The sequence below is a fragment of the Falco punctatus genome (genome assembly GCF_963210335.1).
Source record: "Falco punctatus genome assembly, chromosome: 5".
Classification (NCBI taxonomy): Eukaryota; Metazoa; Chordata; class Aves; order Falconiformes; family Falconidae; genus Falco; species Falco punctatus.
In genome coordinates this window covers 22,857,249-22,881,969 of record NC_137584.1, presented here as the reverse complement: position 1 = coordinate 22,881,969, position 24,721 = coordinate 22,857,249, and the positions used below count along the sequence as shown (strand labels likewise).

The 24,721-nt window shown below is 40.3% G+C and overlaps 1 protein-coding gene across 1 annotated transcript in view; it reads left to right on the top strand.

Moving 5' to 3' along the window:
- The window catches only part of DLGAP2 (DLG associated protein 2), a 501,923-nt gene that overhangs the window by 458,379 nt on the left and 18,823 nt on the right, over positions 1-24,721 (top strand). Inside the window, exons 11-14 of the mRNA XM_080387773.1 lie at positions 8,907-8,992; positions 10,088-10,503; positions 18,820-18,911; positions 23,977-24,129. Of these exons, the coding sequence (XP_080243899.1) occupies positions 8,907-8,992; positions 10,088-10,503; positions 18,820-18,911; positions 23,977-24,129 (747 nt within the window). The remainder of the gene's footprint in view (positions 1-8,906; positions 8,993-10,087; positions 10,504-18,819; positions 18,912-23,976; positions 24,130-24,721) is intronic.

Sequence of the window (24,721 nt, the reverse complement as noted above, 5' to 3'; positions counted from 1 at the left end):
TTCATTAAACAAGTCATTCTTATAAATCAAAAGCTGTATTCAGGAGGTCTAGTGCAATCACTTGCCTCAATTTTTTGTGCCAAAAGGGGATCTTCTGTGTAATATTTATGTATATATTTAAAGAAATTATTAACATTGTATAGTAAAAACATTGTTCAGGAAACTGCAGTCTCAAACTGGAATTTCCCTTTAAGGCAAAGCATTAAAGTATGCCACATGGCATACTTAGTTGGATGAGCATCTACATTTTCTTTGTACTGTCTAGGTTGTACCATCCTTGTCAGTGCTCTACTTCAGTGTACGCATAGCAATGGCAAGAAATACTGGCATTGATTACACTGGTCTTTGCATCATAGATGATCCAAAGTTTTAGAGGTATGCCTTGTTCATTCTTCTAAAATCACTGTCCAGCTGCACTTTTGTGAGAGAAGTACATGAAGTCCTTGGCCTGCAGAAGTCAGTGAAAGTTTTGATAACACCTTTATGGTACAGAGGCTATAACCCGGCCTTTAGAGTTAACACTGACCTGTACATATATATATACACACACATAGGTAGGTAGGTAGGTAGGTAGGTAGGTAGATAGGTAAAGCCAGAATTGACAGGCTTATCTGGATAGCAGAGTTCCCAGCCAGTGGTAGCATTTTGCCCTCCTCGCTTGTCAAAAAGCTTAGCAGTTGGAATTGTAGTTAAAACAAAGCTATGGTTATTTTAAAGCCATCTAATTTTTTACTCTTCACAAATTACTGTTGCTCGTTTTCTTAACTGCCATCAGACATAATGAAAGCAGGGAAGACACAGATTGCTGCCTTAGAGAATGCTGGTTCAGAGCAATTTGCTACTTAGCAGTAAATGCACCAAAAAATTATGACAACCACTGCTGTGTGCATTATTTTGTTGTTACTATCTCATATTATTTTGACACAAATCCCATTTCTAAACTCTGCCATGAATTTTTAGCAAAAAGTGCTTTCTTAAAAGCAGCAGAAGTTTTCAACCCATTGTAGGATATTTTTGTTGTAATTAGAACTTACTGTGCCAAGCAATGTATTGCAGTAGTCCACATGTTCTGCTGGGAAGTAGTGGAGTAGCAAAACGGAGCCCTTTGGTGAGGCACAAAAAATCACTCAAGTATAAAAGTGTAGGAGTCTTTTGGTGGGTTTCTAAAAATTATTTTGAAAAAGTATATGGTTTTTGGCTGATAAAAGTATTCCATCAGTAAAGGAAAGCAGTAGCAGTTAGTACTATAGCTTATTTCAAGTATTTTTCCTACTTTGAAGTCACTGCATACAGATTAGATCTCCCTGTACCTAAGAACGTTTGTCTGCATTCACAATTACATGTACTTGATCTACTGTCAAAGGTAGTGTTTTCTTCTCTTTTTCCTCTTGTTATCACTAAGAAGCCTATGCAAGAGAGGAAAGGTGAGTTATGTCCCTTCCTGTGCATCATCAGAGAGATTGTTATTAAATTCTAATTATAGAACAAATCGGTTGCAGCAGTGAAAACCCATTGAGGGCAGTGAAGTTGCATGGGGGGAGATAATGTGGCCTCAAGGACTTCTGTTACTGATGCTTATGACAGAGAAGCAAAAGGCACCAGGTTAAAATCTTTTTTCTTATGTGTTTAGTATCTTAACTTCAAGCCTTCCTTAGAGACAGTATGTATAGAAGTTGAGAATGGAATTTTTAGGACACTACAACGTTATGTTGCAGTGCTCATGTATAAAGCAGAATAATACTTCAATACAGAAATAAAGGTTGCTTTATAGTAATTAAAATTATCAGCTAAAAAAGCTTAGTAAATACTTTGAAGGAATAATTTACTTGGTTCACGCATCCTTTTCTAGAACAAGTGCCTATAAACAAACTAAGATTGATTATAACAAGCAACTTCTTTGCAATAGTGATTTGCATTCATTCTAATAATTTTGTGTTCATATAGTTTACTTGTGGATCGTTGATTACCAAGTCAGTGCCAGTACCTGATACTTAGTTTTCAAATTTTGGGCTGGATGGGTCAGCAGTAACTGATCACAGAGGATTCATAGTATTGTTGGCTCCTTGTATTGGCAGCAAAAAAGGGGAGTGTTATGCCTTTGTGAATGGTAAAAGAAGTAAGATAGAAATAATCTCAAAATGTTCCATTAAATTTCCTATTAATATTACAAGCCTTATGGGCATATTATAAACCCATGAAACAATATTTTTCATGGCATAAAGTGCCATAAACTTTTAAGGAAGTTTTAGTTCTTTGTTTGCAAGGAGAGAGGAAGATGACCTGCTATGTTAGATCTACTCCTTACTTCTACTTTTTGTCAGTGCCTGGCTATTATTTTGTTTCTTCTTCTGTGTGAGATTCCCTTATAACCAGATAGACATATAATTTGTCACATTGTTTTGCTTTACTGAGATTGTGGGCCGATTTACAAATACTAAGGCTTTTAGAACCCATGCAAGTATTAAAACAATAATGAATCTTGGAGAATAACAGCAGATTTATTAAGACTTATTTGAGTTTCAGAAGCCACACAATCAAACCAAACACTATTTTTTCTCCTCTGCTCATTTGAATCTAGCTTGGCCAATCTGATTAAATCTAAAGAGTTTCCTTGTTGTCTTCTAGCAGGAGTCTTTATAATATCTTTCATTCAGAAATGCAATTTATTTGATAATTTTTCTCTTTGTAAATGCAAATTATTTCTTATTTCCCACTTTTATGTGTGTTGGCATTTGCCTCCATTTTCCAGATCTATTTTTTTTGTTGGTTGTTACAATATTTGCAATCCTAGATTGTGCGTACGTGCGTGCACACACACACTTGGCATTCTCCTGCTATTACAAGGCACAGTGAGGAAATGCAAGCATTAAAATATGAAGGCAATCATCAGGTCATTAAGTGAGTGTCATCCTTGGCAAGCTGGAGGGAAGGATAATTTGGCAAGAGTTTATATTTAGAGGTAACTAATGTCATTTTTGTTTTGATACCTGAGCCATCATTTTCCTGATAATTTTGTTTTGAATAAAATTTTAGGGCAGATTCCTTCGTTTATGCCTGTAAATTCTAGGTGTCAATTGCATATTGGGAAAATTATTCAGGATATACCTCTAGGTGAAATACCAATAAGAAAGCACTGGAAACAGATAGATGAAAATTACTTTTTCTTGTTGTGTTGCATCAATGGAAAGATAGCAGTCCATCCAAAATACAAAAGGAAAATCTGCCTCCACATATCAGAAGCAGAGTTCAAAAGAAGACATTGCTATCTGTTACTAAACCAAACAATGTAGTAGGTAAAAGTAGATATGCTTTCAATGTGCAATACAGAAGAAAAGGGTGTGTTACCCAGTCTTCCTGATTTGTTCCAACAATATTAATTAGCCAAACTTATGATCTCCGTATGGACCTTTCCTTTTTTATATCTTTAGACCATCATGTTTCCAACAGCACTGTGTCTGAGCTGCTGAGATACCTGTGTGGAAGGCAAAAGTCTCTTCTCTGTCCATTGACCATCGCTTACCTCCACACCATTAGTAGCAGTATGTTAGCCCCTCAAGGATGATATCAACATCAACCTTCCTTAGCCTATGTCCATGTCCAGCAATCTGGCCTCCACCTTATGCCACAGGACTTGTTCAGTAGGTCCCAAGGAGCATAAGATATAGAAATGGTCGTCCTAAGGATATCACTCTGTGAAGGAAGTGCAATGTTTTAGAAGGAACTGAAGGCAAAGACTGACATGTGGGCAGATGTCAGCTTGGCTTCTTTTTTCTGGCTTCGGCTCAGGTGTGGTCTGAGATAGAATGTCATGTCCCTCCATGCTAAGCTGTGTGAGTGAGGAGGAGACGCTGATGAATCCTGAATTCCCATCTGCTCAGCTTCTTCAGCCTGGCCACCCACAAACTTCTTTCCCTTGTCAAATCTTCAGGCTTGTAATGCTGTGGAGCCGGTGCCTGCCTCCCTGACGCCATCAGTTGGAGTTGCAGTTCATCCAAACAAGTTCAAGGATCTTGATCAGCAACCCCACAAGTGGAAGTAATGATGTTGGTCCTTTCCTTTGGACCCAGTCCAATAGAATCATAGAATAGAACAGGATCATAGAATAGTTTAGGTTGGAAGGGACCTTAAAAATCACCAAGTTCCAACCCCCCTGCCATGGGCAGGGACACCTTCCACTAGACCAGGTTGCTCAAAGCCCCATCCAGCCTGGCCTTGAACACTGCCAGGGATGGAGCATCCACAGCTTCTCTGGGCAACCTGTTCCAGTGTATTGTCACCTTCACAGCAAAAAATTTCTTCCCAATATCTAGCATAAATCTACCCTTTTTCAGTTTAAAACCATTGCCCCTCCTCCTATCACTACATTCCCTGATAAGAGTCCCTCTCCAGCTTTCTTGTAGGTCCCCTTTAGGCACTGGCAGGCTGCTATAAGGTCTCCCTGGAGCCTTCTCTTCTCCAGGCTGAACAGCCCCAACTCTCTCAGCCTGTCTTCATAGCGGAGGTGCTCCAGCCCTCTGATCATCTTCATGGCCCTCCTCTGGACCTGCTAAAGCAGATCCATGTCATTCTTACGTTGGGGTCCCCAGAGCTGAACACAGTACTGCAGGTGGGGTCTCATGAATAGAGGGGGAGAATCACCTTCCTTGACCTGCTAGTCACACTTCTTTTGATGCAGCCCAGGATGTGATTGGCTTTCTGGGCTGCAAGCGCATATTGCTGGGCCATATTCAGTTTTTTATCCACCAGTATCTTTCTGGGCTGCAAGTGTACATTGCAGGGTCATATTGAGCTTCTCATCCATCGACACCCCCGTGTCTTTCTCCTCAGGGCTGCTATCAATCCATTCTCTGCCCAGCCTGTACTTGTGCTTGGGATTGCCCTGACCCGCATGCAAGACCTTGCACTTGGCCTTGTTGAACCTCATGAGGTTTGCACGGGCCCACCTCCCTAGTCTGTCAAGGTCCTTCTGGATGGCATCCCTTCCCTCCAGAGTATCAACCACTCAGCTTGGTGTCATTCACAAACTTGCTGAGGGTGTACTCAATCTCACGGTCCATGTCCTGAACAAAGATTTTAAATAATACGTCCCAGTACAGACACCTGAGGGACATCACTAATCACTGGTCTCCCCAGACATTGAGCCACAGTCTTTGAGTGTGACCATCTAGCCAATTCCTTATCCACCAAGTCCACCCATCCAATCCATGTCTCTCCATTTTGAAGACAAGGATGTTGTGTGGGACAGTATCACATGCTTTCCACAAGTCCAAGTAAGTGACATCAGTCCCTCTTCCCATATCCACCAATGCTGTAATCCCATCATAGAAGGCCACCAAATCTGTTCAAGCATGATTTTCCCTTAGTGAAGCTGTATTGGCTGTCTGACACAGTCTTAGCTGTGGAGCTGTGGTCCAGAGCAATCCAGGTGTACTGCCTTCATCATGCCATCAGCATCTTACCTGGTATGAAGTCTCAAGAACTCCAACAGCCAGTGACTTTTCCATGCCTTGGGATTGCTGTTCATGATCAGTAATACTGTGACTCTCCCTTACACTGTCATTAGACCTTGTCAGCAGCACTGCCATATGAGGCTGTGCACAAAGACTCAGTCTCTTCTCCAGCCTTTGACTAACTGGTCATGGCACTTTGGCATTTTCTGCTGCTTCTATAAGGAAAGACATGCAGCCTCAAAATCACACTGACTACCTATTCTCCATATGTCCAGGTTGACAGTTTTGTGCATTATACCTCAAACTTCTGAGGCAGGAGATAGGAAAGCAAAATCTTTTTCCTTGTGTCACTGCCCTGAGAAGTATTACCCTCATCACTGGGGTACTGTGAAGTCAGAGCCTGCTCGTATAGTTGCCTTCCACTGTGTTTACTTGGAACACGCTGCAGAAGATTTGTCTTCTGCCTTCTGTCACAGCCAGCGCTTTGTTTCCATGACTTAGGAAACAAAGTGCTCAGACCTTCATGCATCCTCTTGGGGAATGCGTGACACTGAATGTTCCCGTAACCTGACATCAATACTACCAGATATCTGACTATCTTTTCTAAGTCTGTAAGGTCACCATGAAATCCACCAGTATTCCCTGGTAATTACCTGTCTCTTGCCCCTTCAGTACCAAGACAATAGACTGGAAACGCTCAGGAGATTAGATTTCCTGTATCACAATCACCTACTTTAATAACCACTGCGTCTTCTGAACATAGGAAGAAATCTTTATTCTGAGATCATGGTCTTAAGCCTCTAGTGTCACCTTTCAGCCACCAACTCCCAAGTGCTTTCTGTTCTTCAGTAACAGAAATTACAGTCTCCTTTGTCACTCTTCTCCTGCAAGTGCTTTATAGTGACTGTCTGAGATCAAGATAACCTCTCTGGCTTTTTCGCAGGTGTTCCATGATGCATCAGATATGATTTGGAAGGCCATGGTCACTGCAACTTTAACAAGATCTTCCAGACTTCTTGTCTCCAGGAGGAGATGAAATCCCTAGTTGAAGACTTGCTCTTTGATGGCATTATTTATTGTAGTTTAAACTCAACAAGTTTTGTTTTGTTTTGTTTTTTTTATATTATGTTTTAACTCAGATTGAATCTCGTTGCTTTGGGTATGAAGCCAAATACCGTAGTTCTTAGCAACAGTTTAGACTTCCTGACCACTCCAGACGTTGTTATGGATTTCAACATCAACAGACCTCCTCCACAAAATGTTCTCCCACCTTGGACATCATTTTCCTGCTAGCACTGGTACAGGCACACCCAAAAGCCACAGTCTAAGTATTTTGCATTGTCTGCTCTTATTCACCACCTGCTCTCTCCTCTCCCTTTGAGAATAAGTTGGCTTCACTGCTAAAAACATGTCTATGCATATTTGACTGAGCTCTCGCTACTGTAGTCAAAACGGTAAGTGTGCCTTGCCTCTCTGCTCCCTCACAACAGGCTAGATGGGTATCTCGTTCTTGGCCCAGTTAATTCATTTCTGCTCTAATGAAGAACAAACCTGTCTCTATTGCAGGTATTTTATACACAGCTTTTCTCACATCCCTGGAAGGGCTAGCCGAGTGCCTAGTTCCTCACTTAGACTCTAACTTATTATTCAAGACTCTTTTGTACCCGTCTATGTTATAAATCAGGGTGTCTTTCCTGGCAGATATCTCTTGCGCTAAGAAATTGGACCTTGTGCCTGTTCTACTCATTGCAATGTTCTTTCAGGAGAGGGTGACCCTCCAAGTGCAACTTAAGCTTCTCACCCATGTTGCAGCCAAGACCCACCTTAACTAGGAAATCAACTTGCCTGTTTTTTGGTTGGTTGTTGTGGGGTTTTTTTTCTCCAAGCTGCCTCCCTCTGTGGTTGAGGTTTTTTTTCACTGGCAACGTCAAGAGGGATCTTTATTTTTATAGTGACAATGCCAGATCCTGAAGACTATTACCAAGTCTGATATCTTAGCTCTCTCAATGTGCTGCCCGTCCAAGTGAACATAGCAGCTTCCATGCAGCTGCCAAGGTGGAAACAGATGGCAGCACATGCTTTCCCCTAGACCTCATGCAGCATAAGTGGAATCACTGGGAAATATGTCTTTCCCTGACAGTTGCCACACTGATAACCAGAGCTTTTGGCAAACCTGTGCCTGATGCTATACTGTACACTTCAAGCATGCCATTAACATTTACTAAAGGATGCCTGCACTAGCTGGTTTTATGAACATTTCCATGACCCACACCCAGGTAAATATGAATGTGTACTGATTACTGGCTGGAATTCCTTTCCATGCAAATGTACATGGAGCTACGGCTTGAAGATGGAAAGAGAAGTTACCAGCAACTGGCTTCTTCAAGAAGTATAGTCCACAGGTACATTCACTTCCCGCCCTCCTTCCCCCTTCTCTCTGCATCTTTCCAGAAACCTGGTAGGATTAGGACTGTGCAGCTGAGAGACAGCTGCAAAGGCCATTGGGCTCTTTCCAGAGGTGCCTGTGATGGCTGCAAGGCAAAAAGTCATCTTGTCTTCATGATAGGATATACTCTTTGAATTCACACATGTAGCATGCATATTGAAAAACTGGTTGCTGATACCATTTGTTTGATTTAACAGTGAAAATATAATTTGAAAGGAAAAGTCAGTTCTACTCTTCTTCTTCTTTCCTGACTCTCCCTTGATTCAGTACAATTTGCATACTGCAGCGCTCATTTTGTCTGTGTCAAAGACTTGGGGGTGGTGTGGTGGTGGGCAGTGTTACATAAAATCCCACAGAAACTTGCAAAAGCAATATGGTCTCAGTTATGAAGAAAACTCTACTGTGAATATATTTTGGGAAATGTATTTTGGATGGGAATACTATAAAAAGTGCATAAATTACTTGCTTGATATAACATTTCCAGGACCATGTTATTAAAAAAGGTGAGATATGGCATTCTGCTATATCCCTCACATCATTTAAATGGTTCTATATTTGTCAGCGCAGTTGTCGATAAAATTTCATTGCAGCATTTCTTTTTATCACTTGCAAGTTTATCGGGCTACTTGAGATTTTATTTTATTTTCTAAATCAAGGACTATAATGAGACTGGTTTATAATAGCATAAAAAAGGGCTATCCTGTGGTTTCCTCATTCTAAGAACAGCTCTTCCAGACCAAGCTTACTTCATGCTTCCACTGAACTGAGTAATTGCCTTTGCTTAGATTTGAAATAGGGGATTACATAGCAGAACAGAAGTACTCATGCAAAGTTTTATAAAACTGCACCAAAACCATACCAGGCTGAATACCTATTTCATTTATTTTACTGTGCTAGGTGTTTCTTAGCAGTAAGAGAGGAAATACAGAATTAATTCTAAATGAGTGCAGGTTAAATAGTGCTGAGTTGTCGGTGCTCACTCTGCAGATGTATCTTTTGTGTTGAATTAGGTGGAAACAGCAACTGATTCAGATACTGAAAGCAGAGGCCTACGGGAATACCACTCCGTTGGAATACAAGTGGAAGATGAAAAACGGTAATTCAAGCATGTACAAAAACCTGTAGTCTTTCGTAACGCAATGCACATTTGTAAACAGAGTTAATAACAAACATCTGGCAAGTCCCTAAATAATTCACAAAGCCAAATTTCTTACATGCACGCTGGTCATTCGGTAAAATTTTTAGAGATTACTAAGCAGTTACTTAATATTTATTTTAACTTCCTTGGTTTTAATTGGAGGGAAGGAACTGAAAGTTTTAGATTAAAGTAGTGGATGAATATAATTTGATTATTGGCAGAACAAATACAAAGAACTGTGTATTGGAATACTCTTCCTTTGATAGAACCCTTCAGGCTGATCCAGGCTTTCCCAGTCCACACAGGGGAATGTAATGGTTAGGATGTAACCCATGGTACCTGTATCCTAAAGTAGATATTCAGTCCTTCTCTAGCTTTGTAAAACTGCTGGGCAGTACACTAACCCACAGGTTATCCCTGGCAGTCACTGCCTGTTAAGTACTGGAGTGGGACCATTATCTCATTTCATAGCAGCTGTCAGACAGCATCAGGATGCTAATTGCCTTTTACCATCATTGAATAGAAGTAATTTGAAACAATAGGTTCAGGTGTGAAAAGACTGAACAAATAATCTTTGCTTCTCTATCTAACTTTTTAACGTAAAGTTTTTCTAAAATGTTGTGGCATTACCACAATATAAAATCAATATTTAATGGCCATCCTATGAGGCAAGTAAAAAATACCTCAGTTTTTATATATGTACTTTATAGGAGATGTAACTCTGCAGTTCTGCTAGTTATTTCCAGTTCATTTAGTAATTATACATGGCATTTTGCAGTATGAGAATAAATCAATATTTGCTTCCAGAGATAATTTAAATTATTTTCTTTTGTATCTTTGCTCAGATCAATGATGCCACTATGCAATTTGGGTTTCCTCTCTGTTGTTACTCGCTGTCTTATTTTGGTGAAATATGCACAAAGAAAAAATATTTAACATAAAGTCCAAGGAGAAGACTAGAATATGCTCACTGAAACATTATTCTGTGCCTCCGTATAATCATGTATGAATTTACACATCTTAATCTCTTTTCTTTCTCCCTTCTTCACCAAGACATGGACGATTCAAGCGCTCAAACAGTGTAACAGCAGCTGTCCAGGCTGACCTGGAACTGGAGGGCTTTCCAGGACACATCACCATGGAGGACAAGGGACTTCAGTTTGGCTCGTCATTCCAGCAGCACTCAGAGCCCAGCACGCCCACCCAATACAGCGCAGTGAGAACTGTAAGGACACAGGGACTGTTCAGTTACAGAGAAGATTATAGAACCCCAGTTGACACCTCAAACCTTCCACCACCAGAACCCTGGCTAGAGCCAGCCATTGAGACAGTAGAGACTGGTCGAATGTCTCCTTGTCGACGTGATGGATCTTGGTTTATGAAGTTGCTACATACTGAAACTAAGAGAATGGAAGGATGGTGTAAAGAAATGGAAAGAGAAGCAGAGGAAAATGACCTTTCTGAAGAAAGTAAGAACATTTCAGTGTCTTTTCTTATTGATGTCTGCTAAAATAAGAAATCTGTTAGGATAAAGTTGTGTTCAGTAGTTTTTCCTTACTCATTTTGTAGTACCAAAATCAGTCTACAGAACCATTAGATGTAAGATCCCTGCCTTGCAAATGGCTATGCAAGCTGGTGTTTCCCAGAGTAAGATTTTATAGTAGTTAAGGAGCCAACTGTAGAGTCAAGCACAGGATCAAAGTCTGGTCTTAGATATGGCTCAAATGGTGCAATAGCTCCATCCGCAGCTCCAGGTCTGACACATTCTTCTCGCTCACTTGTATGGCTCCAGTGCCTGAGTCTTTGCCAGAGCCCACAAGGTGGTCCTACATGAACATTTTTTTGCCATTTTCCTAAAACATGATAATTTGTGTCTTTTTTATGGACAGACATTTTTAAAATGTTTTCATTCCTTTACAGGCACTTCTGCCTATCGTAAAGAGTCTGTTGGAAGAACAGCAAGGAGTAGGCAAGAACAATAGTTAAAGCACTTCCGCAGTAACACGGGCACATGCACTATTAGATAGTTCAGCTGCATTTTCTTATTACAGTTTTGTCAAGAATCACTATTATTCTCTCACATCCTGTGGACACCTTGAAAGGAGTGATGGGACAAAGTGAAAAATAATGTAGACTATTTTGGAACAAGATCCAAGCCAGCATTAATGATAGTAATATATCAAAGTGGTCCTAGCACTCAGTAGCCAGCTCCCTGTGATTCCCTCGGAGGTCAATTATCCATGTTCTTCAGGCTCAGTTTTATAAATATTTCAATCCCTGCCAATCTGAATTATTGTCTCAGCTGAGATTTTCACATATCACAAATTAGTTCATATTAAGTTTTCTTACTAGCATCTTTTCCTGCACTCTGATGAATTTCACCATTGCCTCCGAATACTCTTTCCTGATTGTATTCTTTCCTGCCCTTGAGTTCTTGCAGTGATCTACCCTCAGGTCTTGAGCCAGGCCTGCATGGTGACTAAAAGGCCAATTTCTATTTCTTGCACTGACCTTTTCAAAAGAAAGAATTTCTACTTTTTTACCTCATCTTTTTTTTTTTTTTACAGTCATATTTCTCCACTGTATCGTGTGCAAGTATGCCAAGTAACAACATAGGATTTGGGGTGAGGGAGAGCATAAGGCTGGTTTTCTTCCTTCAGCCTTCAATGCTTCCTGGAGCGTTGGGTTTTGTCCTTATTTTCATCGTGGCAGAGCTGAGCTGAGAATTTTCCCTATGCATTAATACTGTGAAGACTTGAATACCCTCCTAGGGACTGTTAAAGTGTGAATGATAAAGTATTTTTCTTTGCTTAGCCTGTGTGAGGATTTCAAGCCTTCTTTCACAATCATTTTTTTAATACTTGTTTTTACTATATACATCTTACTGTTAAGTTGCCAAAATCTTTGCGCTGCTGAATACTGACATTTTTCTGCCATCATTAAGTATCCCAAATCACCTCCTTCCAAGGTTGCCTGTTACTGATGTGGGGGCAAGAGTGCTTACAATCTGAAGCAGAAGGTCAAAAAGCAAGATTTTAATCTCCTTGGAAAGAATAAAATGATTAGGGAGCAAAGGGGAGAAATACACAGGCAGCTAGCCCCTCTCTTTCCCTAGGAGGCCGGTGAGGAGCCTGAAGGCAAGGGGTGAACGTGTCCTACCTCCTCTCTCTGCAAGCTCGTCCTCATGCACAGCCCCAATCGAATCTGCAGCCACATGAAATGAGCAGTGGAAATGCTCTCACTTCAATACTCCTTCCTCGCTTGGAGACACAGCTAGGGAGTTAGCGGTGTTATTCTCTGGAACATGGATCTGTGTACTACATTAGGAAGACTTGAGGAGCAGATTTTAGCTGACCACCCATTCCCAGGTGCAGAACCACCCTCCCTCCCACCATGTGAATTTATGCTCTTGCAGTCCAGAAGTACTCTGAAACATCTTGTTGCATGGAAAAACGGCAATTAGGAGGAGAGTTTTCAGTAAATTGTACAGAGGACATGAAGACAAATTTGACTTCAGTAATTTTTATTAGTATTCGGAGTTAATTACACCCTTTTAACCTAGAATATTTCAGTCAGAAAACAAAACAGAATATCAAGATTCTGTGTTTCCTTGTTTGCAGCGTGACTACTCTATAAAAAAGAAAAGGCTATTCCCTAACAGTTAACTAAAACACAACTGAAATGGACCCTTGAAATCCCCTTTATAAACTAATCAAAATGGGTTAGTTAATTATGTTTGGGGGAATATTTTGACCTCTCTAATAGGTTAAAGGAGTTTTTATAGAAAAGGTCTATACAGTGTATGCCAAATCAGATGTTTGTCTTCAGCTGATTGTCAAAAGTGACACCCAGACTTCCAGTTTGTCATTATACATGACTCATTTCAAGAGACTTTCCTCAATAATTTCAAAATTACATTATCTTTGAAATTGTATTCGTTCACTTAATATAGCTTATATCAAGTAAAAGTTATCAGAGAATTATTTTCACTGAGGGAATGAGCTTCACAGCGTTTTAAAGTTTCAGTGCAAATAATTTTTTTCCTGTTGAGTCTTAGACACATTTTGTATCCATAGTTTGAGCTATGGAGGTTGAAAGGTATGTATCCACTAGAACGGAAGTTTAATGATATCCCAGCATGAAATGTATCTTGACATATTTGAGCATTTGGCAGTTCCCTGAAGAAAATACATGCAAATGCCGGAGCCAGAAGCAACTAAATATGTTTTTCCATCTTCCAGCAGGAGCTACTATTCCCAAAACACTTCACAGCAAAGTTTGCACATTCAAACTGTCACTGTTAATGCCGAAACATTTATTTTTGTCCTGGGTATATTAATTGTACCTGAAAACCAAATATAGCTTTGTATCTCATAGGAGAAGGCTGTCTTTATGGTACCATTTCTTTTTTGTTTTAATCATGGGAAGAGTTAAAATAGAACTGCATTTTAGAAAACAATTTCATTTTCTGCGTTAACACAATAGCTCTGAGATCACAGAAAGCTGTCTGATTGCTATATTGATTTTTTCTTTCACTGTAGCTTTTCTCCCATAACATTTTAAGAACTTCACTCATCAGGTCTTAGGAAAGGAAAAGATAATCATTGCAGCAAAAATAACCTCTCTCTCTTTCTCTTCACAGAATTTGTTTATTTGCTCAGTTGCTATGAATTGTATTTTGAAGTCTCTGCGAAGTTCATATATTGGCTGTGGGGGCAATTATTTGTGTTCTCAGTGTTTATTATAACATATATAGATATATATATAGAATATATATGTGGCTGTAACTGTTCCCAGGGTAAGTCATCTGATCATTTGCACTAGCAGGGTGCCCTCAAGCAAAGATATGTGTTTCTCAAGAGTGCTGACTGGAGTTTCAGTTTTACACCCTGAAAATTGTGTTTGCTATTAACGGTGTGCAGGTGATGACAAGAAAAACACTCTCAATTGTCACAAAGCTACTGAAGACCAAAAGGGCCAGGACTCTGCCTCCTGCGAGCTCTGTGATGGGAGCAGGGAGAGCAGTGCAGGGACGGGGGGAGCAGGAGCGCGGCGGGGAGCTGCAGTCCTGCCTGCAGCTTGTAGGCGAGGTCTGGCAGAGGGAAGCAGAAGACATCCTGGGTTTCTGAATGCCACATGCTTGGACACTGAAATATTTCAGTACACAAGTCAAATGGAGAACAGCCACACAGAGTTTAGTCTCATAAAAATCCTAAAATAAGTGCAAAAAAATTAACTATAATGTAAACTATGCCAGCGGAAAAGTTGTTTTGCTGGTATCTTTTGCATCATGGTTTGGGGCTCTGATGGCATAGCTACATAGTAAAGTGTTCTCTAGTGAGAAAAAAAGGCATTAGAAAGAGTGAGAGGTCAAATTATCACCCTTCTCTCCCCTTACCCCTTCATTCCATGGATGCTGGATTTTTCCTTGCTAATCCTCTGGCTGATATTTCCACAGCACTGCAAGGGTTTTACTAATATGGCCAAATAGTAATAGAAAACACAGAGTTAAATCTCCCATACTTTGGAAAAAAACCAAAAACAAACAAACAAAAAAACCAAACAACAACAAACCACAAAGGAACCTTCACAACCGGTTTTTATTCATCAATTAATCATCCATAAAAGCTTTTATGGGTTGTCCTTTAACCAAAGAGAAATTACTCACCTAATTTCCTAATGCTTTTCACAAATCTATCCTTCAGAAACTATTGAAATTTACGTATGGAGTGTGGTGAATGACTTAAATTAAGACAGAATGTCTTAAATGTCCTGAAACAGTCTTTAAAGTCAATAAAAGATAGTCCCATAGTGTGGAATCAGAGAAGTCCTCCTAGCATTTGTATTCTTCTGCTCAAATTTTCTCTTCTTTGAACTCAGCTCCATTGAGGTAAAAAGCAAATTTGTAGGGAGTCTCCCTTGGTGCACAGGGGTCCCATTCCCCTGCCTACCCTGCAGAGCACCACCAGCCGGTAGCCATGCTGTCCTAAAATGTCATCTCACTCTGAACATTACACATATATTATTATGCCTACCTGCTGATAGTGAAAAAGACATGTATTTCTGAAGATTACTAATTTAGATTTAGAGATTAGACAAGTATCATGCCCTGAGTTAGGAGGGTGAAGTAAATGCCAGTTTCAGTATTTTTTTTTCCAGGCATATTTTCTGATATTGTTTGGGGAACAATTTATCTGCAAGTACTAAGAAAAAATGGAATAATCAAATGCAATGAAAATTTAAAGTAAAACATGTCATTAAAAAAAAAAAAAAACCACACAGTAATGAATGCCAGAAACAGATTGATTGTTAGGAGTTTCTCATTGCTGGTACAGCAGTGGCACAATTGAGCAAAGGTTTTAACCACTCAAGAATAGAGTTACAGCATCAGACTGTAATCTTGGGTTCATCAATATAGAGCTGTTTTCCCCCTCTACCTTTGTGATATGAAACCAATGTCAATTACAAAATTTTGAAGTATTTCTCAACCAATACAACACATATATATTACTTGCAATTTTGTATATGCTTGTTGCAGGGGAAAAGACACCATTGTGTTAATTGTGCATGTTATATGCAACCAATTTACACAATCTCTATCCAGGTTATAAATCCTGAGACTGCTTTCACTGAAGTCATGGTCAGAGTTTTGTATGTCTTCAAAGCAGAAGCCATACAGGACCACACAACAAAAACGGAGTGCTTCATATGCTTCAGGGAGCAGAAATAAGGTTGTGTGACTCCTTCCTGACATTCAAGTAAATATAACATTATCTAAATGGAGAGAGGTACATGGATTATATGAAAATTATATATATTTATGTGTGTTGATAGATTTTATAATCATTTATTTACAAGCAAAATCTTCTAGGCATCACCAAACATCTCAATCTCTCCAGTCTCTAACATTCATCATTCTTTCATGGAGATAATCAATCTGCACTCATCAGAATAATTCCCCAATGCATGAAATTAATAACAAGGCTTTGGCTGTCTATTAATATTGTGCTAAAGATTATGAGTTGAAGTGTTTAATACTTTAATTTAATTACAGCAAAGCAGAGTAGCATGAATATGAGAGATTCCAACTTCTATGTTTTATTATGTTTGATTTACGTATTGAGACGGAAATAGATTTAGCCTTTTAGTAAATGGTAGGGCTGTAATTGTACATGTGTATTCACCGCTGTGACTCAGCGACACATGCAGGTAGCCCAGGGCCACTGTCTTACATCCCCAACAGATGTGTACCACACCAAAATGTCACATTGCCAGTGCCTAAGTCTTGTCTGGTCTGACTGTGGGCTTTAAATCACCAACGCTTGTTGATGTGTATCCTTCAGGACAATGAAGATAAAGCAAATGTTTACTTGATATGGGGGTTAGGGTAATTGTGAGAATCACTAGAAATATCAGTCATATATAGATTCTGTCAAGGTTACATTTCTGTAGTAGGGCTATTCATCTATAGATATTCCACAATGTCCCTTATTCAAGTTATGTATTTGAGCTAAGAATGATAAAATTCAGCAGAGGAAACTAAACCTGAATTTAACTTACTATGAGACAAGCACTACAACCATCAGCCTACAGAATCATCCTCACTCTCTTTCTGCCCAGTGAATAGTTGAACATAGCGTGGAACAGGCAACACCAGGAACCTGCTGCAGCACAGTTGCCCACCCTGGCAAAGGAGGGACTCTGGCCCCACACTGGGAGTTTGTTTTATGTCCTGAGCTACAGAGCACTGAGGGAAAAGGAGGATACAAGGCTGTTTGTCACTTGTCTTTGCCTTTATTAAAAATGCTGAAAACAAAATTAAAGCAATTTGTTTCAGATCAGATGAAACCTTTCTTATTTAAGTTTCTGTATGTTCAGGTTTTAACACCCACAACATTGCTTTCCATACGCCAATAACTCCATAGAGGAAACTGAAGGCTTTGGTGATCAAAAACCCCAAAACAATTAAAGTGCTTGATTTCATTTGGCCAACAAAACCCCAGTGAATTACTCATACAGCCCTGAACTGCTTAACCCCTTCACAAATGGGTGCCACACGGGACTGATGAATTATGCATATTGCTGTTCCGTTTAGTGTTGTGGCACAGCTGTACTATCTGTCTAACAGAAAACGGAATAGAGTTTGAGAACCACAGCTCTACATGCTAACACATGCTTTTAAAGTTACAGAGCTTCCACAGAACTGGAGCCTAAAAATTCCGAGTTATCTCTTGCTGCTACTTGCAATTAAGCAGATGTTTCACTGGTCTAGAGAAAGCAGAATTAAAATGTAGTTACCTACTACCAAAATACTGTTTTCAGATGCCACTCAGTCCCCTCTTATGCTTATTCTAAATAACAACAAAATGTTAAGGCCTGGCAGAGTTTAATGTTTTCTGTATCCCAGGCTGCAGATCAGTTCTGCTGCACTTCATTCCACCCTCTGCATCCTGTTTGAATTATCTATTTGGTTTCCTCAAATAGAATTAAGAGATGTCAGAGTAATTCCTGTCTCACCCCTACCCCTACCCCTCCCTCTCTCTATCTTTATCCTAAACATTATTTAAAGATCTGGAAATCCTCCAGATAAAATCAATCTTCTACTGAATGCTTTTTAAAGTGCTGCTTTTCAGCAGAGAGATGAATGTGGAGGAAAGGATGTGTAGGAAGGATGTGTAGGAAAGTATATTGCTACCTACCAAAGTATAGTGTTTATCCCAGCAAATGTGGGAGGGAGTCCGGGAGGAGTTAGTTCCTAGGGATGAGACAGTCCCCTTAGGCACTCCAGTCAATAGAAAGAAATAGGCATCTCCAGGAAGAGATTCAGCTCATCTAAAAATAATCAGATGAGCTCAGATTACTGATAATAAAGCATCCAGAAATTTTGATTTAAATAGATGACTTTTGGAAGCAAAGTCAAGTAAAATGAATTTGGCCCTTTTCCCCAGTGCTTATGTGCACTTGAAATGGCAAGTGCACCGACACTGGGGAAAGCCCAGTGAGCCACTGGGGGCTGGTCATGATTCAGCAAAGTCCCGCAGCACCCGGTTGTGCCCCACTTTGTCTGAAGCTCCTGTGCTTAGGACCTCATGTATTTTCCTGGATAGGCAACTGGTAACTCTTAATAGTGGTACCAAGACATGTCTCAGAGATGTGATTCCTTTGAGGAGCTCATCCTTATGGTAGGAATATCTTATGTGATAGTTTGATGTATTAGCCTTAGGCCCAGAAGAGACAGGATAGAGAGCTCACCCAAGGATCATCTACGTAACTCAGTGAAGTAATTTTTGATTGCAGAACCAGAAGGTATTACCTAAGGTATGTGTAGAGCTCCCTTTGACACCAGCAGGAACAGGCATCTCACTGGTTCCTGAGGCAAGACTATTTCAACAGCTTTCGATTTACATAAACAAACGTAAATGGGGGGGAGGGGTGTAATTTGCTTTGAAGTTTAAGATTGTTTTCAAAAACATATGTATGCATGCCCACTTCAGGAAGCTGTCTATATTCCCTTGGTTTTTTCTGCTTCCTTAAGCAAATACAGTCTTAGCTGTTCTGAGTTATTAATATAGCATTTGTTACTGCTAAAGGTTAAGGTGCCACAGAGCTTTCCTAGATCTCCATCTTTTTCAAAAATATTTTATGTATATCATCACAAGCAACAAAACCAAATATTTACTTCCCATATGAAACAAACAGTAATTTCAGATAAATATTTTTTAGAGCTGGATTTTGTGTTTACTGCCAAAAGACATCTATTGGTAATAACCTGTCTGTATGCTTAGTCCTAGGTAAGATCCGAAGTGCTGTTGGAAGTGCTCAGCTCCTCATGTCTCAGAAATTCCAGCAATTTTATTGGCTTTGTCAGCAAAATCTGGTAAGTCACCACATCTGGCTATTCTTAAAAAGGTTAAGGCTATTCATCTGTAGTAATTCCACAAAACATAACTTTAAATTTTATAATTTAATATTTTTACTTTAAAGGCAACAACAAAAACAAGTGTAACATACCCATACAGTCGTATTCTGAAATGTCATTTTCATATTTTGTTTTACTGATCCTTTTTTTTTTTTTTAACTTAATCCTTTGGTATGGAGTTAGTACTTTTTATTGTTTGGTTGTTTGGGGGTTTTTTTGTCAAAACAAACATGTAATTTCAGTAATTTCTGTCTGGCTGTGTTTTGTCTTTTCTTTTTTTGCTCTCTTTATTAAAGAAGAAAAATTAGAAGGGAACAAATGCAAGTTTACTGAAACATAATATTATGGCTTATTTTTGAAATACCCTAAAATAGTAACTGTATTTCATCTAAGAAAGCAGAAATTTTTCACATTACAGTAAGTGGAGAATAAAAGAAATAGCAGCATAGTGAAGAATATGTGAATGAGCTTTCCACATACCTGAAAATAGAAGTGATCTTGGAAATGGGACTATACGTAATGTTCATAGAATTAGTTTTCATAATTTGCATTGTCAATTATATATAAGATGTCCTAGGGCTAAAGGAACAGATGTAGTGTATTACTTATGAGAGTTACTGTATTGTTCTGGAAGTTCATTAAAGACAAATTCGGTTCTAAATGTTATCTTCATTAATATGACAGCAGCCATCAGTGATAAAAATGTTGTGGCAAGATGATACTAATCAATAGAAGAATGTAATTCTTCTAGCTACGGCTAGTGGTAGGACACCTTTCTTTGTCTCACTTGGAAATCAAGTGTAACTTTCAGCTTTTGACTGCTGCAACCCCTCATATATTAAAATATTAAAAGTGCTAAATTCTGTTGTGTGCATGTTTGTGATGTGTGCATGACCTATGTCTGGTGAGATACATTTCTTTACTTGTTAGTATTTACCACATAACTTTTAAAGGCAAAATATTAATTCTGCAGAGACCCACTTGCTATTTTCCATCCATGAAGTTAAACATCCAGAATTCCTGACATTGCAATCAAATATTACTGAGAAAGTGATGCCAAAAATGTCCTACCTTCTGATAATAAATGATAAGATATATGGTCCTCATTAGGAAAGAATCCAATTATCCACTTCAAAGAGTCTGTCAAAACAAGAATTTTAACAGCTGTTACAGATGCAGAATGACAGAAGAAATATGCAAAGTCAGGCAAGCAGGAGATGACCACATTTGTCATACCAAATACATCACATCTGCTCCCTTATCTAGTCATTTGTTTCGTAGCGAAAGGAGGAAATCTTCATCAATGTCTAAAAGTTTCTCACTGCACATTTCAAAGTGCCCTCCATTACCTGATTGATTAAGCTATGCAAACTAAGATTTGGAGAGCCTAACCTCCACTCCATTTATCTTCAAGTGGGTCCAGCACTTGTGCTTGAGAGCATTACTGTAATAACAAGCGCAGCTCGCAGCTCCTGCTCAGCACAGCCATCAGCTGTTCGGAGGTGCAAACAATGTGCAAAAGCAATAGGAGCACAAGGAGAAATCTAGAGCTTTGCAGACAACATGACCAAAACACTGGCAAGATTTTTATTTCTCTTCTTATTTGGATAAGAAACCTTTGAACTCCATAACAGCAGCGTTATCCCACTCTGAAGATTTAAGCTCTGAATGTTCTTCAGCTTCATTAAATCAGCAATGGGCTCTGCAAAAAGCAGCAACTGCAGAACTGGACTTAGCTCATTCATCTTTTGAGACTTTTCTTCCTATGCCTAATGATAGAGTTTGTTGTTAAATAGGCACTTAGTGCATATCCGCGGCAGGCTTTCCATACGCTCCTAAGGCAGCATCTCAGTGCCCCACAGGAATGCTACCACATAGCAGCCAGTTAGTGCATTCCCTTGCTCGAAAACATCTAGCACTTACGGGGCTACCACACAGCAGTTTCTCTAAAAGTGTTCAACAACAATAAGCATAAATGTAGGACAAAGAACAACGGCGTTTACTTCTGCCAATTCAAATTGCAGCAAGGGTTTAGGAGGAGGAATATGCTTACTCAGACTGAAATTTACCAGGAGACTCACCCATCGCCTATGGACTCTTCTAAAGCGTCATGGGAACTTCAAGGGACACATTTAATTATGCTCAGGGTTGAGATCTCTTACAAAAGATTCTCAGCAGAAATTCATGAAAATGTAAGCTTCAATAGTCTTTTTTAGGAATCTGGCTGGCTATCTCCTACAGTGTACTGTTCCCACTAACTGCCAGATAAAAACCATCACCAATTAGTAACACTTCCTCCTGCATTATTCACATTACCTCTTGTAAAACCCTGTTTTTTCTCTGAAGTGTCCTCCTCCATACTCTCCAGTCAGCACAGATCCTGCTCAGCTCATTAGGCCATCACTCAGTATGTCATGGTTGTAGGCAAAAACCAGAGCAGCGTGAGCACCAGCTAAATACTTTTTGCTTGCTTTAGGCTTCCTCCACAGGCAAGCCTGCGAAGCTGAATTCCAAATAAGATACAAATAAAAGACAAGTTTCTGAGAAGAAACAGGTTTAAATCAATCTTTACAAAACTTAGTTAGTTGTAACAGTAATCATTTGTGCCAGCATTTATCTGTAGACCACAGATCCAGAAGCGCTAGCAGCAGGAGGCAGCCCTTGTGCCCAGACAAGGCACCACACGCTCCTACGCCAGCAGCGACGCCAGAGGCTGCCGTCTTCCCAAACACCACCAGCAAAGGTGGGGTACACAAAAGGACAGAGGAGCAATTAGTCTTCATTCAGAAGGCAATGGATTTCAAGGAGTGGCATCATTTTGTAGCTGTTTAGAGGAAAATGGGGAGAGGGCTGAGGAGACCAGGCTGGAGAGAACAGATTGTGATATAGGATGTGTTGCTGTGGGACTGTCCTGACACATCTCACACAGGGAGTCAGTTCCCGAAGCCTGAGCTATTGACCTCTGTAGAGTAACTAACACCCCTGACATAAATTGTAAATGGCTTTGGAGTAAATTGGGATCTACCCAATGAAGTTGTTTTCAGTGAACACTAATCTGGAGCTGTATCACGTTTCCCTGAACTCTGTTATATCTATGTGGCCAGTTCTGTGAAGTCCCTGAAGCTCACTGTGTAAAGGACACTTTCTTCTAATGAAGAAGACTTCTGAGTGGATAGGCTTTTAGGCTGGTTCTTGGCCCAGATTCCCAAAGGGGTTTAGGTGTGGATGACACGGCATGTTGTCATGCCCAGCTCCAGGCACTCGGCTCCCACAGTGGCACCTGCAAACCCAAGTGTAAGAGCTGTAGAAATGCACGATTCAAGGGAGCAACTGAACAGAAACGCTGACTTAACTCCCAGTTTTTAGGCAACTATGTAGGGTTGTGTTTAATATCTAAAACACCTTTGTCCAGTAGATTTGTAAAAGATGGGGCACAGAGCACTTCAGCAATCACACCGGTGTTTCTAACATTGTAAACTAGTGATTACAGCTTTTGCCCTGGAAAAGGGAGATCTCAGGTCCCTTTGGCCTGCTTGTGGTTCCATCTGTCCCACCCCCATTCTGTAGACCATCTTAATGGCTTCCTCCTGCCCTGGAAGGGAACAGACATTTCTCCATCTTCTTCACAGAGATGTTTACCAATTAAGCCCTATTTCACTAAAGTGACAAAGCTGTCTCCTTGAACTAATACCAATGCTCACAGAGCATAGAGTTAAGAGTCTGCATAGCACCTTCTAATGTAATTTTTATCCAGCATTGACATCAGTTAATTGACATTATTAATTGACATTAATAGTTAAATGGAGGGTCATCTTGCTAATTGTTACCCCTAATGTTTGCTCCATTAAGTCTGGTGCGCGTAGCACCTTTTAATTGCAGTACCTGGGGGTAGTGCCTTCCCAGTTCCTGAGCATGATTCAACTCCCTGAAGAACAAAACCCAACCATCCCTGTAAAAATTTTATACCTTATGTATTTGAAAATGCAAAACAATGTAACATAAGCTGATGTGATGGGTCGACTTTGGCTGGATGCCAGGTGCCCTCCAAGCTCCTCTGTCACTCCCCTCTTCAGCAGAATAGGGACATGGGAGAGAAAATAGGATTAAAAAAAAAAAAACAAACCCTTGTGAGTCAAGATAAAGGAAGTTTAATGAAGCAATAGCAAAAGGCATGCACATGGAAGCAAAGGAAAGCAGATGTTATTCTCTACTTCCCATCAACAGGCAATGTTCGGCCACTTCCCGGGAAGCAGGGCTTCAGTACACATAGTGGTTTCTCTGGAAGACAAATACTGTAAATAATGAATGCCCCCCTTTCCTTATCCTTTCTCTTAGCTTTTATATCTGAGAAGACATCCTATGGTACGGACTATCTCGTTGGCCAGTTGGGATCAGCTGTCCTGGCTATGTCCCCTCCCAAGATCTTGCCCACCCCCAGCCCACTGGTGAGGGGGATGAAATACCGGAGAGACAGCCCTGGTGCTGTGCGAGTGCTGCTGGGCAGCAGCCAGAACACTGGTGTGTTATCACCCCCTTTCCAGCTACCGGTGCAAAGCACAGCACTGTGAGGGCTGCTGCGGGGCTCAGCCAGACTCAATACAGCTGAAAATTTCTTTGTGATGGTGTTGTGCTTTCTAATCAGCTATCATGAATGTAATTTTTAACCAGAAGGACTTCAGGCTGGCTAGAATACAAACCGCATTCCCCTCCCCTTTAATAATCAGCAGGCAGAGGCTGTCGGCTTGTCCCTTTTTAGAAATGCAGGTCAGCGCAGCATATGGTGCTAAGGAACTTCCCGTGCCGCATGGATTCAGGAAGGCTCGTATGAGACATCCAACTCATTCATGTTTGGGTTGTGTAGGAGGTGAAACTTTGCAGTCACAGCTCCCAGCTGTGAAGCGCACATAGCCTTAGCAGTGAGCAGCACTGCAGCAATGTAATCTGGCACGATGCCCTTCCTGCCTCAAAGCACTTTGTTTAAAGCCTTCTGGTCTATTCATATTCTTTCCTTTGTGCATGACAGGACCCGAGTGCCATGCCGAGACCAACTTCCCAGGACCTAGCAGGTTTCTGGGACTTATTGCAGCTCTCAATTGAAGATGTCAGCATGAAATTCGATGAACTGCACCAGTTGAAACTCAATGAATGGAAAATAATAGAATCACCTGAAAGGAAGGTAAGCAGACCATGAACAATACCTTTTACTCCCCATTTGGAGTCCTACAGTCTCCTTGTGAATAGTGAGGTTCCAATAGTGAAACACACAATAGGTTTCTAACCCTAGAAAGTATTGAATTGGCATGGCTCAATTTATACACGGAAACCTTCATCAGATGTGAGGGGTTTTCTTTTTAACAATGTTGAGCTGAATTGTATAACAAATAAAATGGGGTTTGCTAAGTTAGTCCACTCCATAACACTTTTGTTCAAATTATTTGGATTCACATTCTAAAGTCTGGCACTGAAAGATGTTCTGATTAAATAAGACTGAGGACAATAGCCTGAGAATTCAATCAAGGTAAACTTGGTGCTCTGGTACATTTGGGGCAGCTCAGACCTGAGCACTACAGTGTTTGATCTGTCCTGCACAACAGCCGATACTAGAACAGGAGTGAGATAAAAGCACGTGGCAGAGCACAACGCAGGTCGTACTAAAGCTTGGCCCACCAAAGTCTGGGGGGCAGAGAGTACTTCTGGCAAACTGCCTGCACCTCTGCCCTGCAACTCCACCACCTGGGAGACACCCTGGCCATGATGCTTGCAAACAA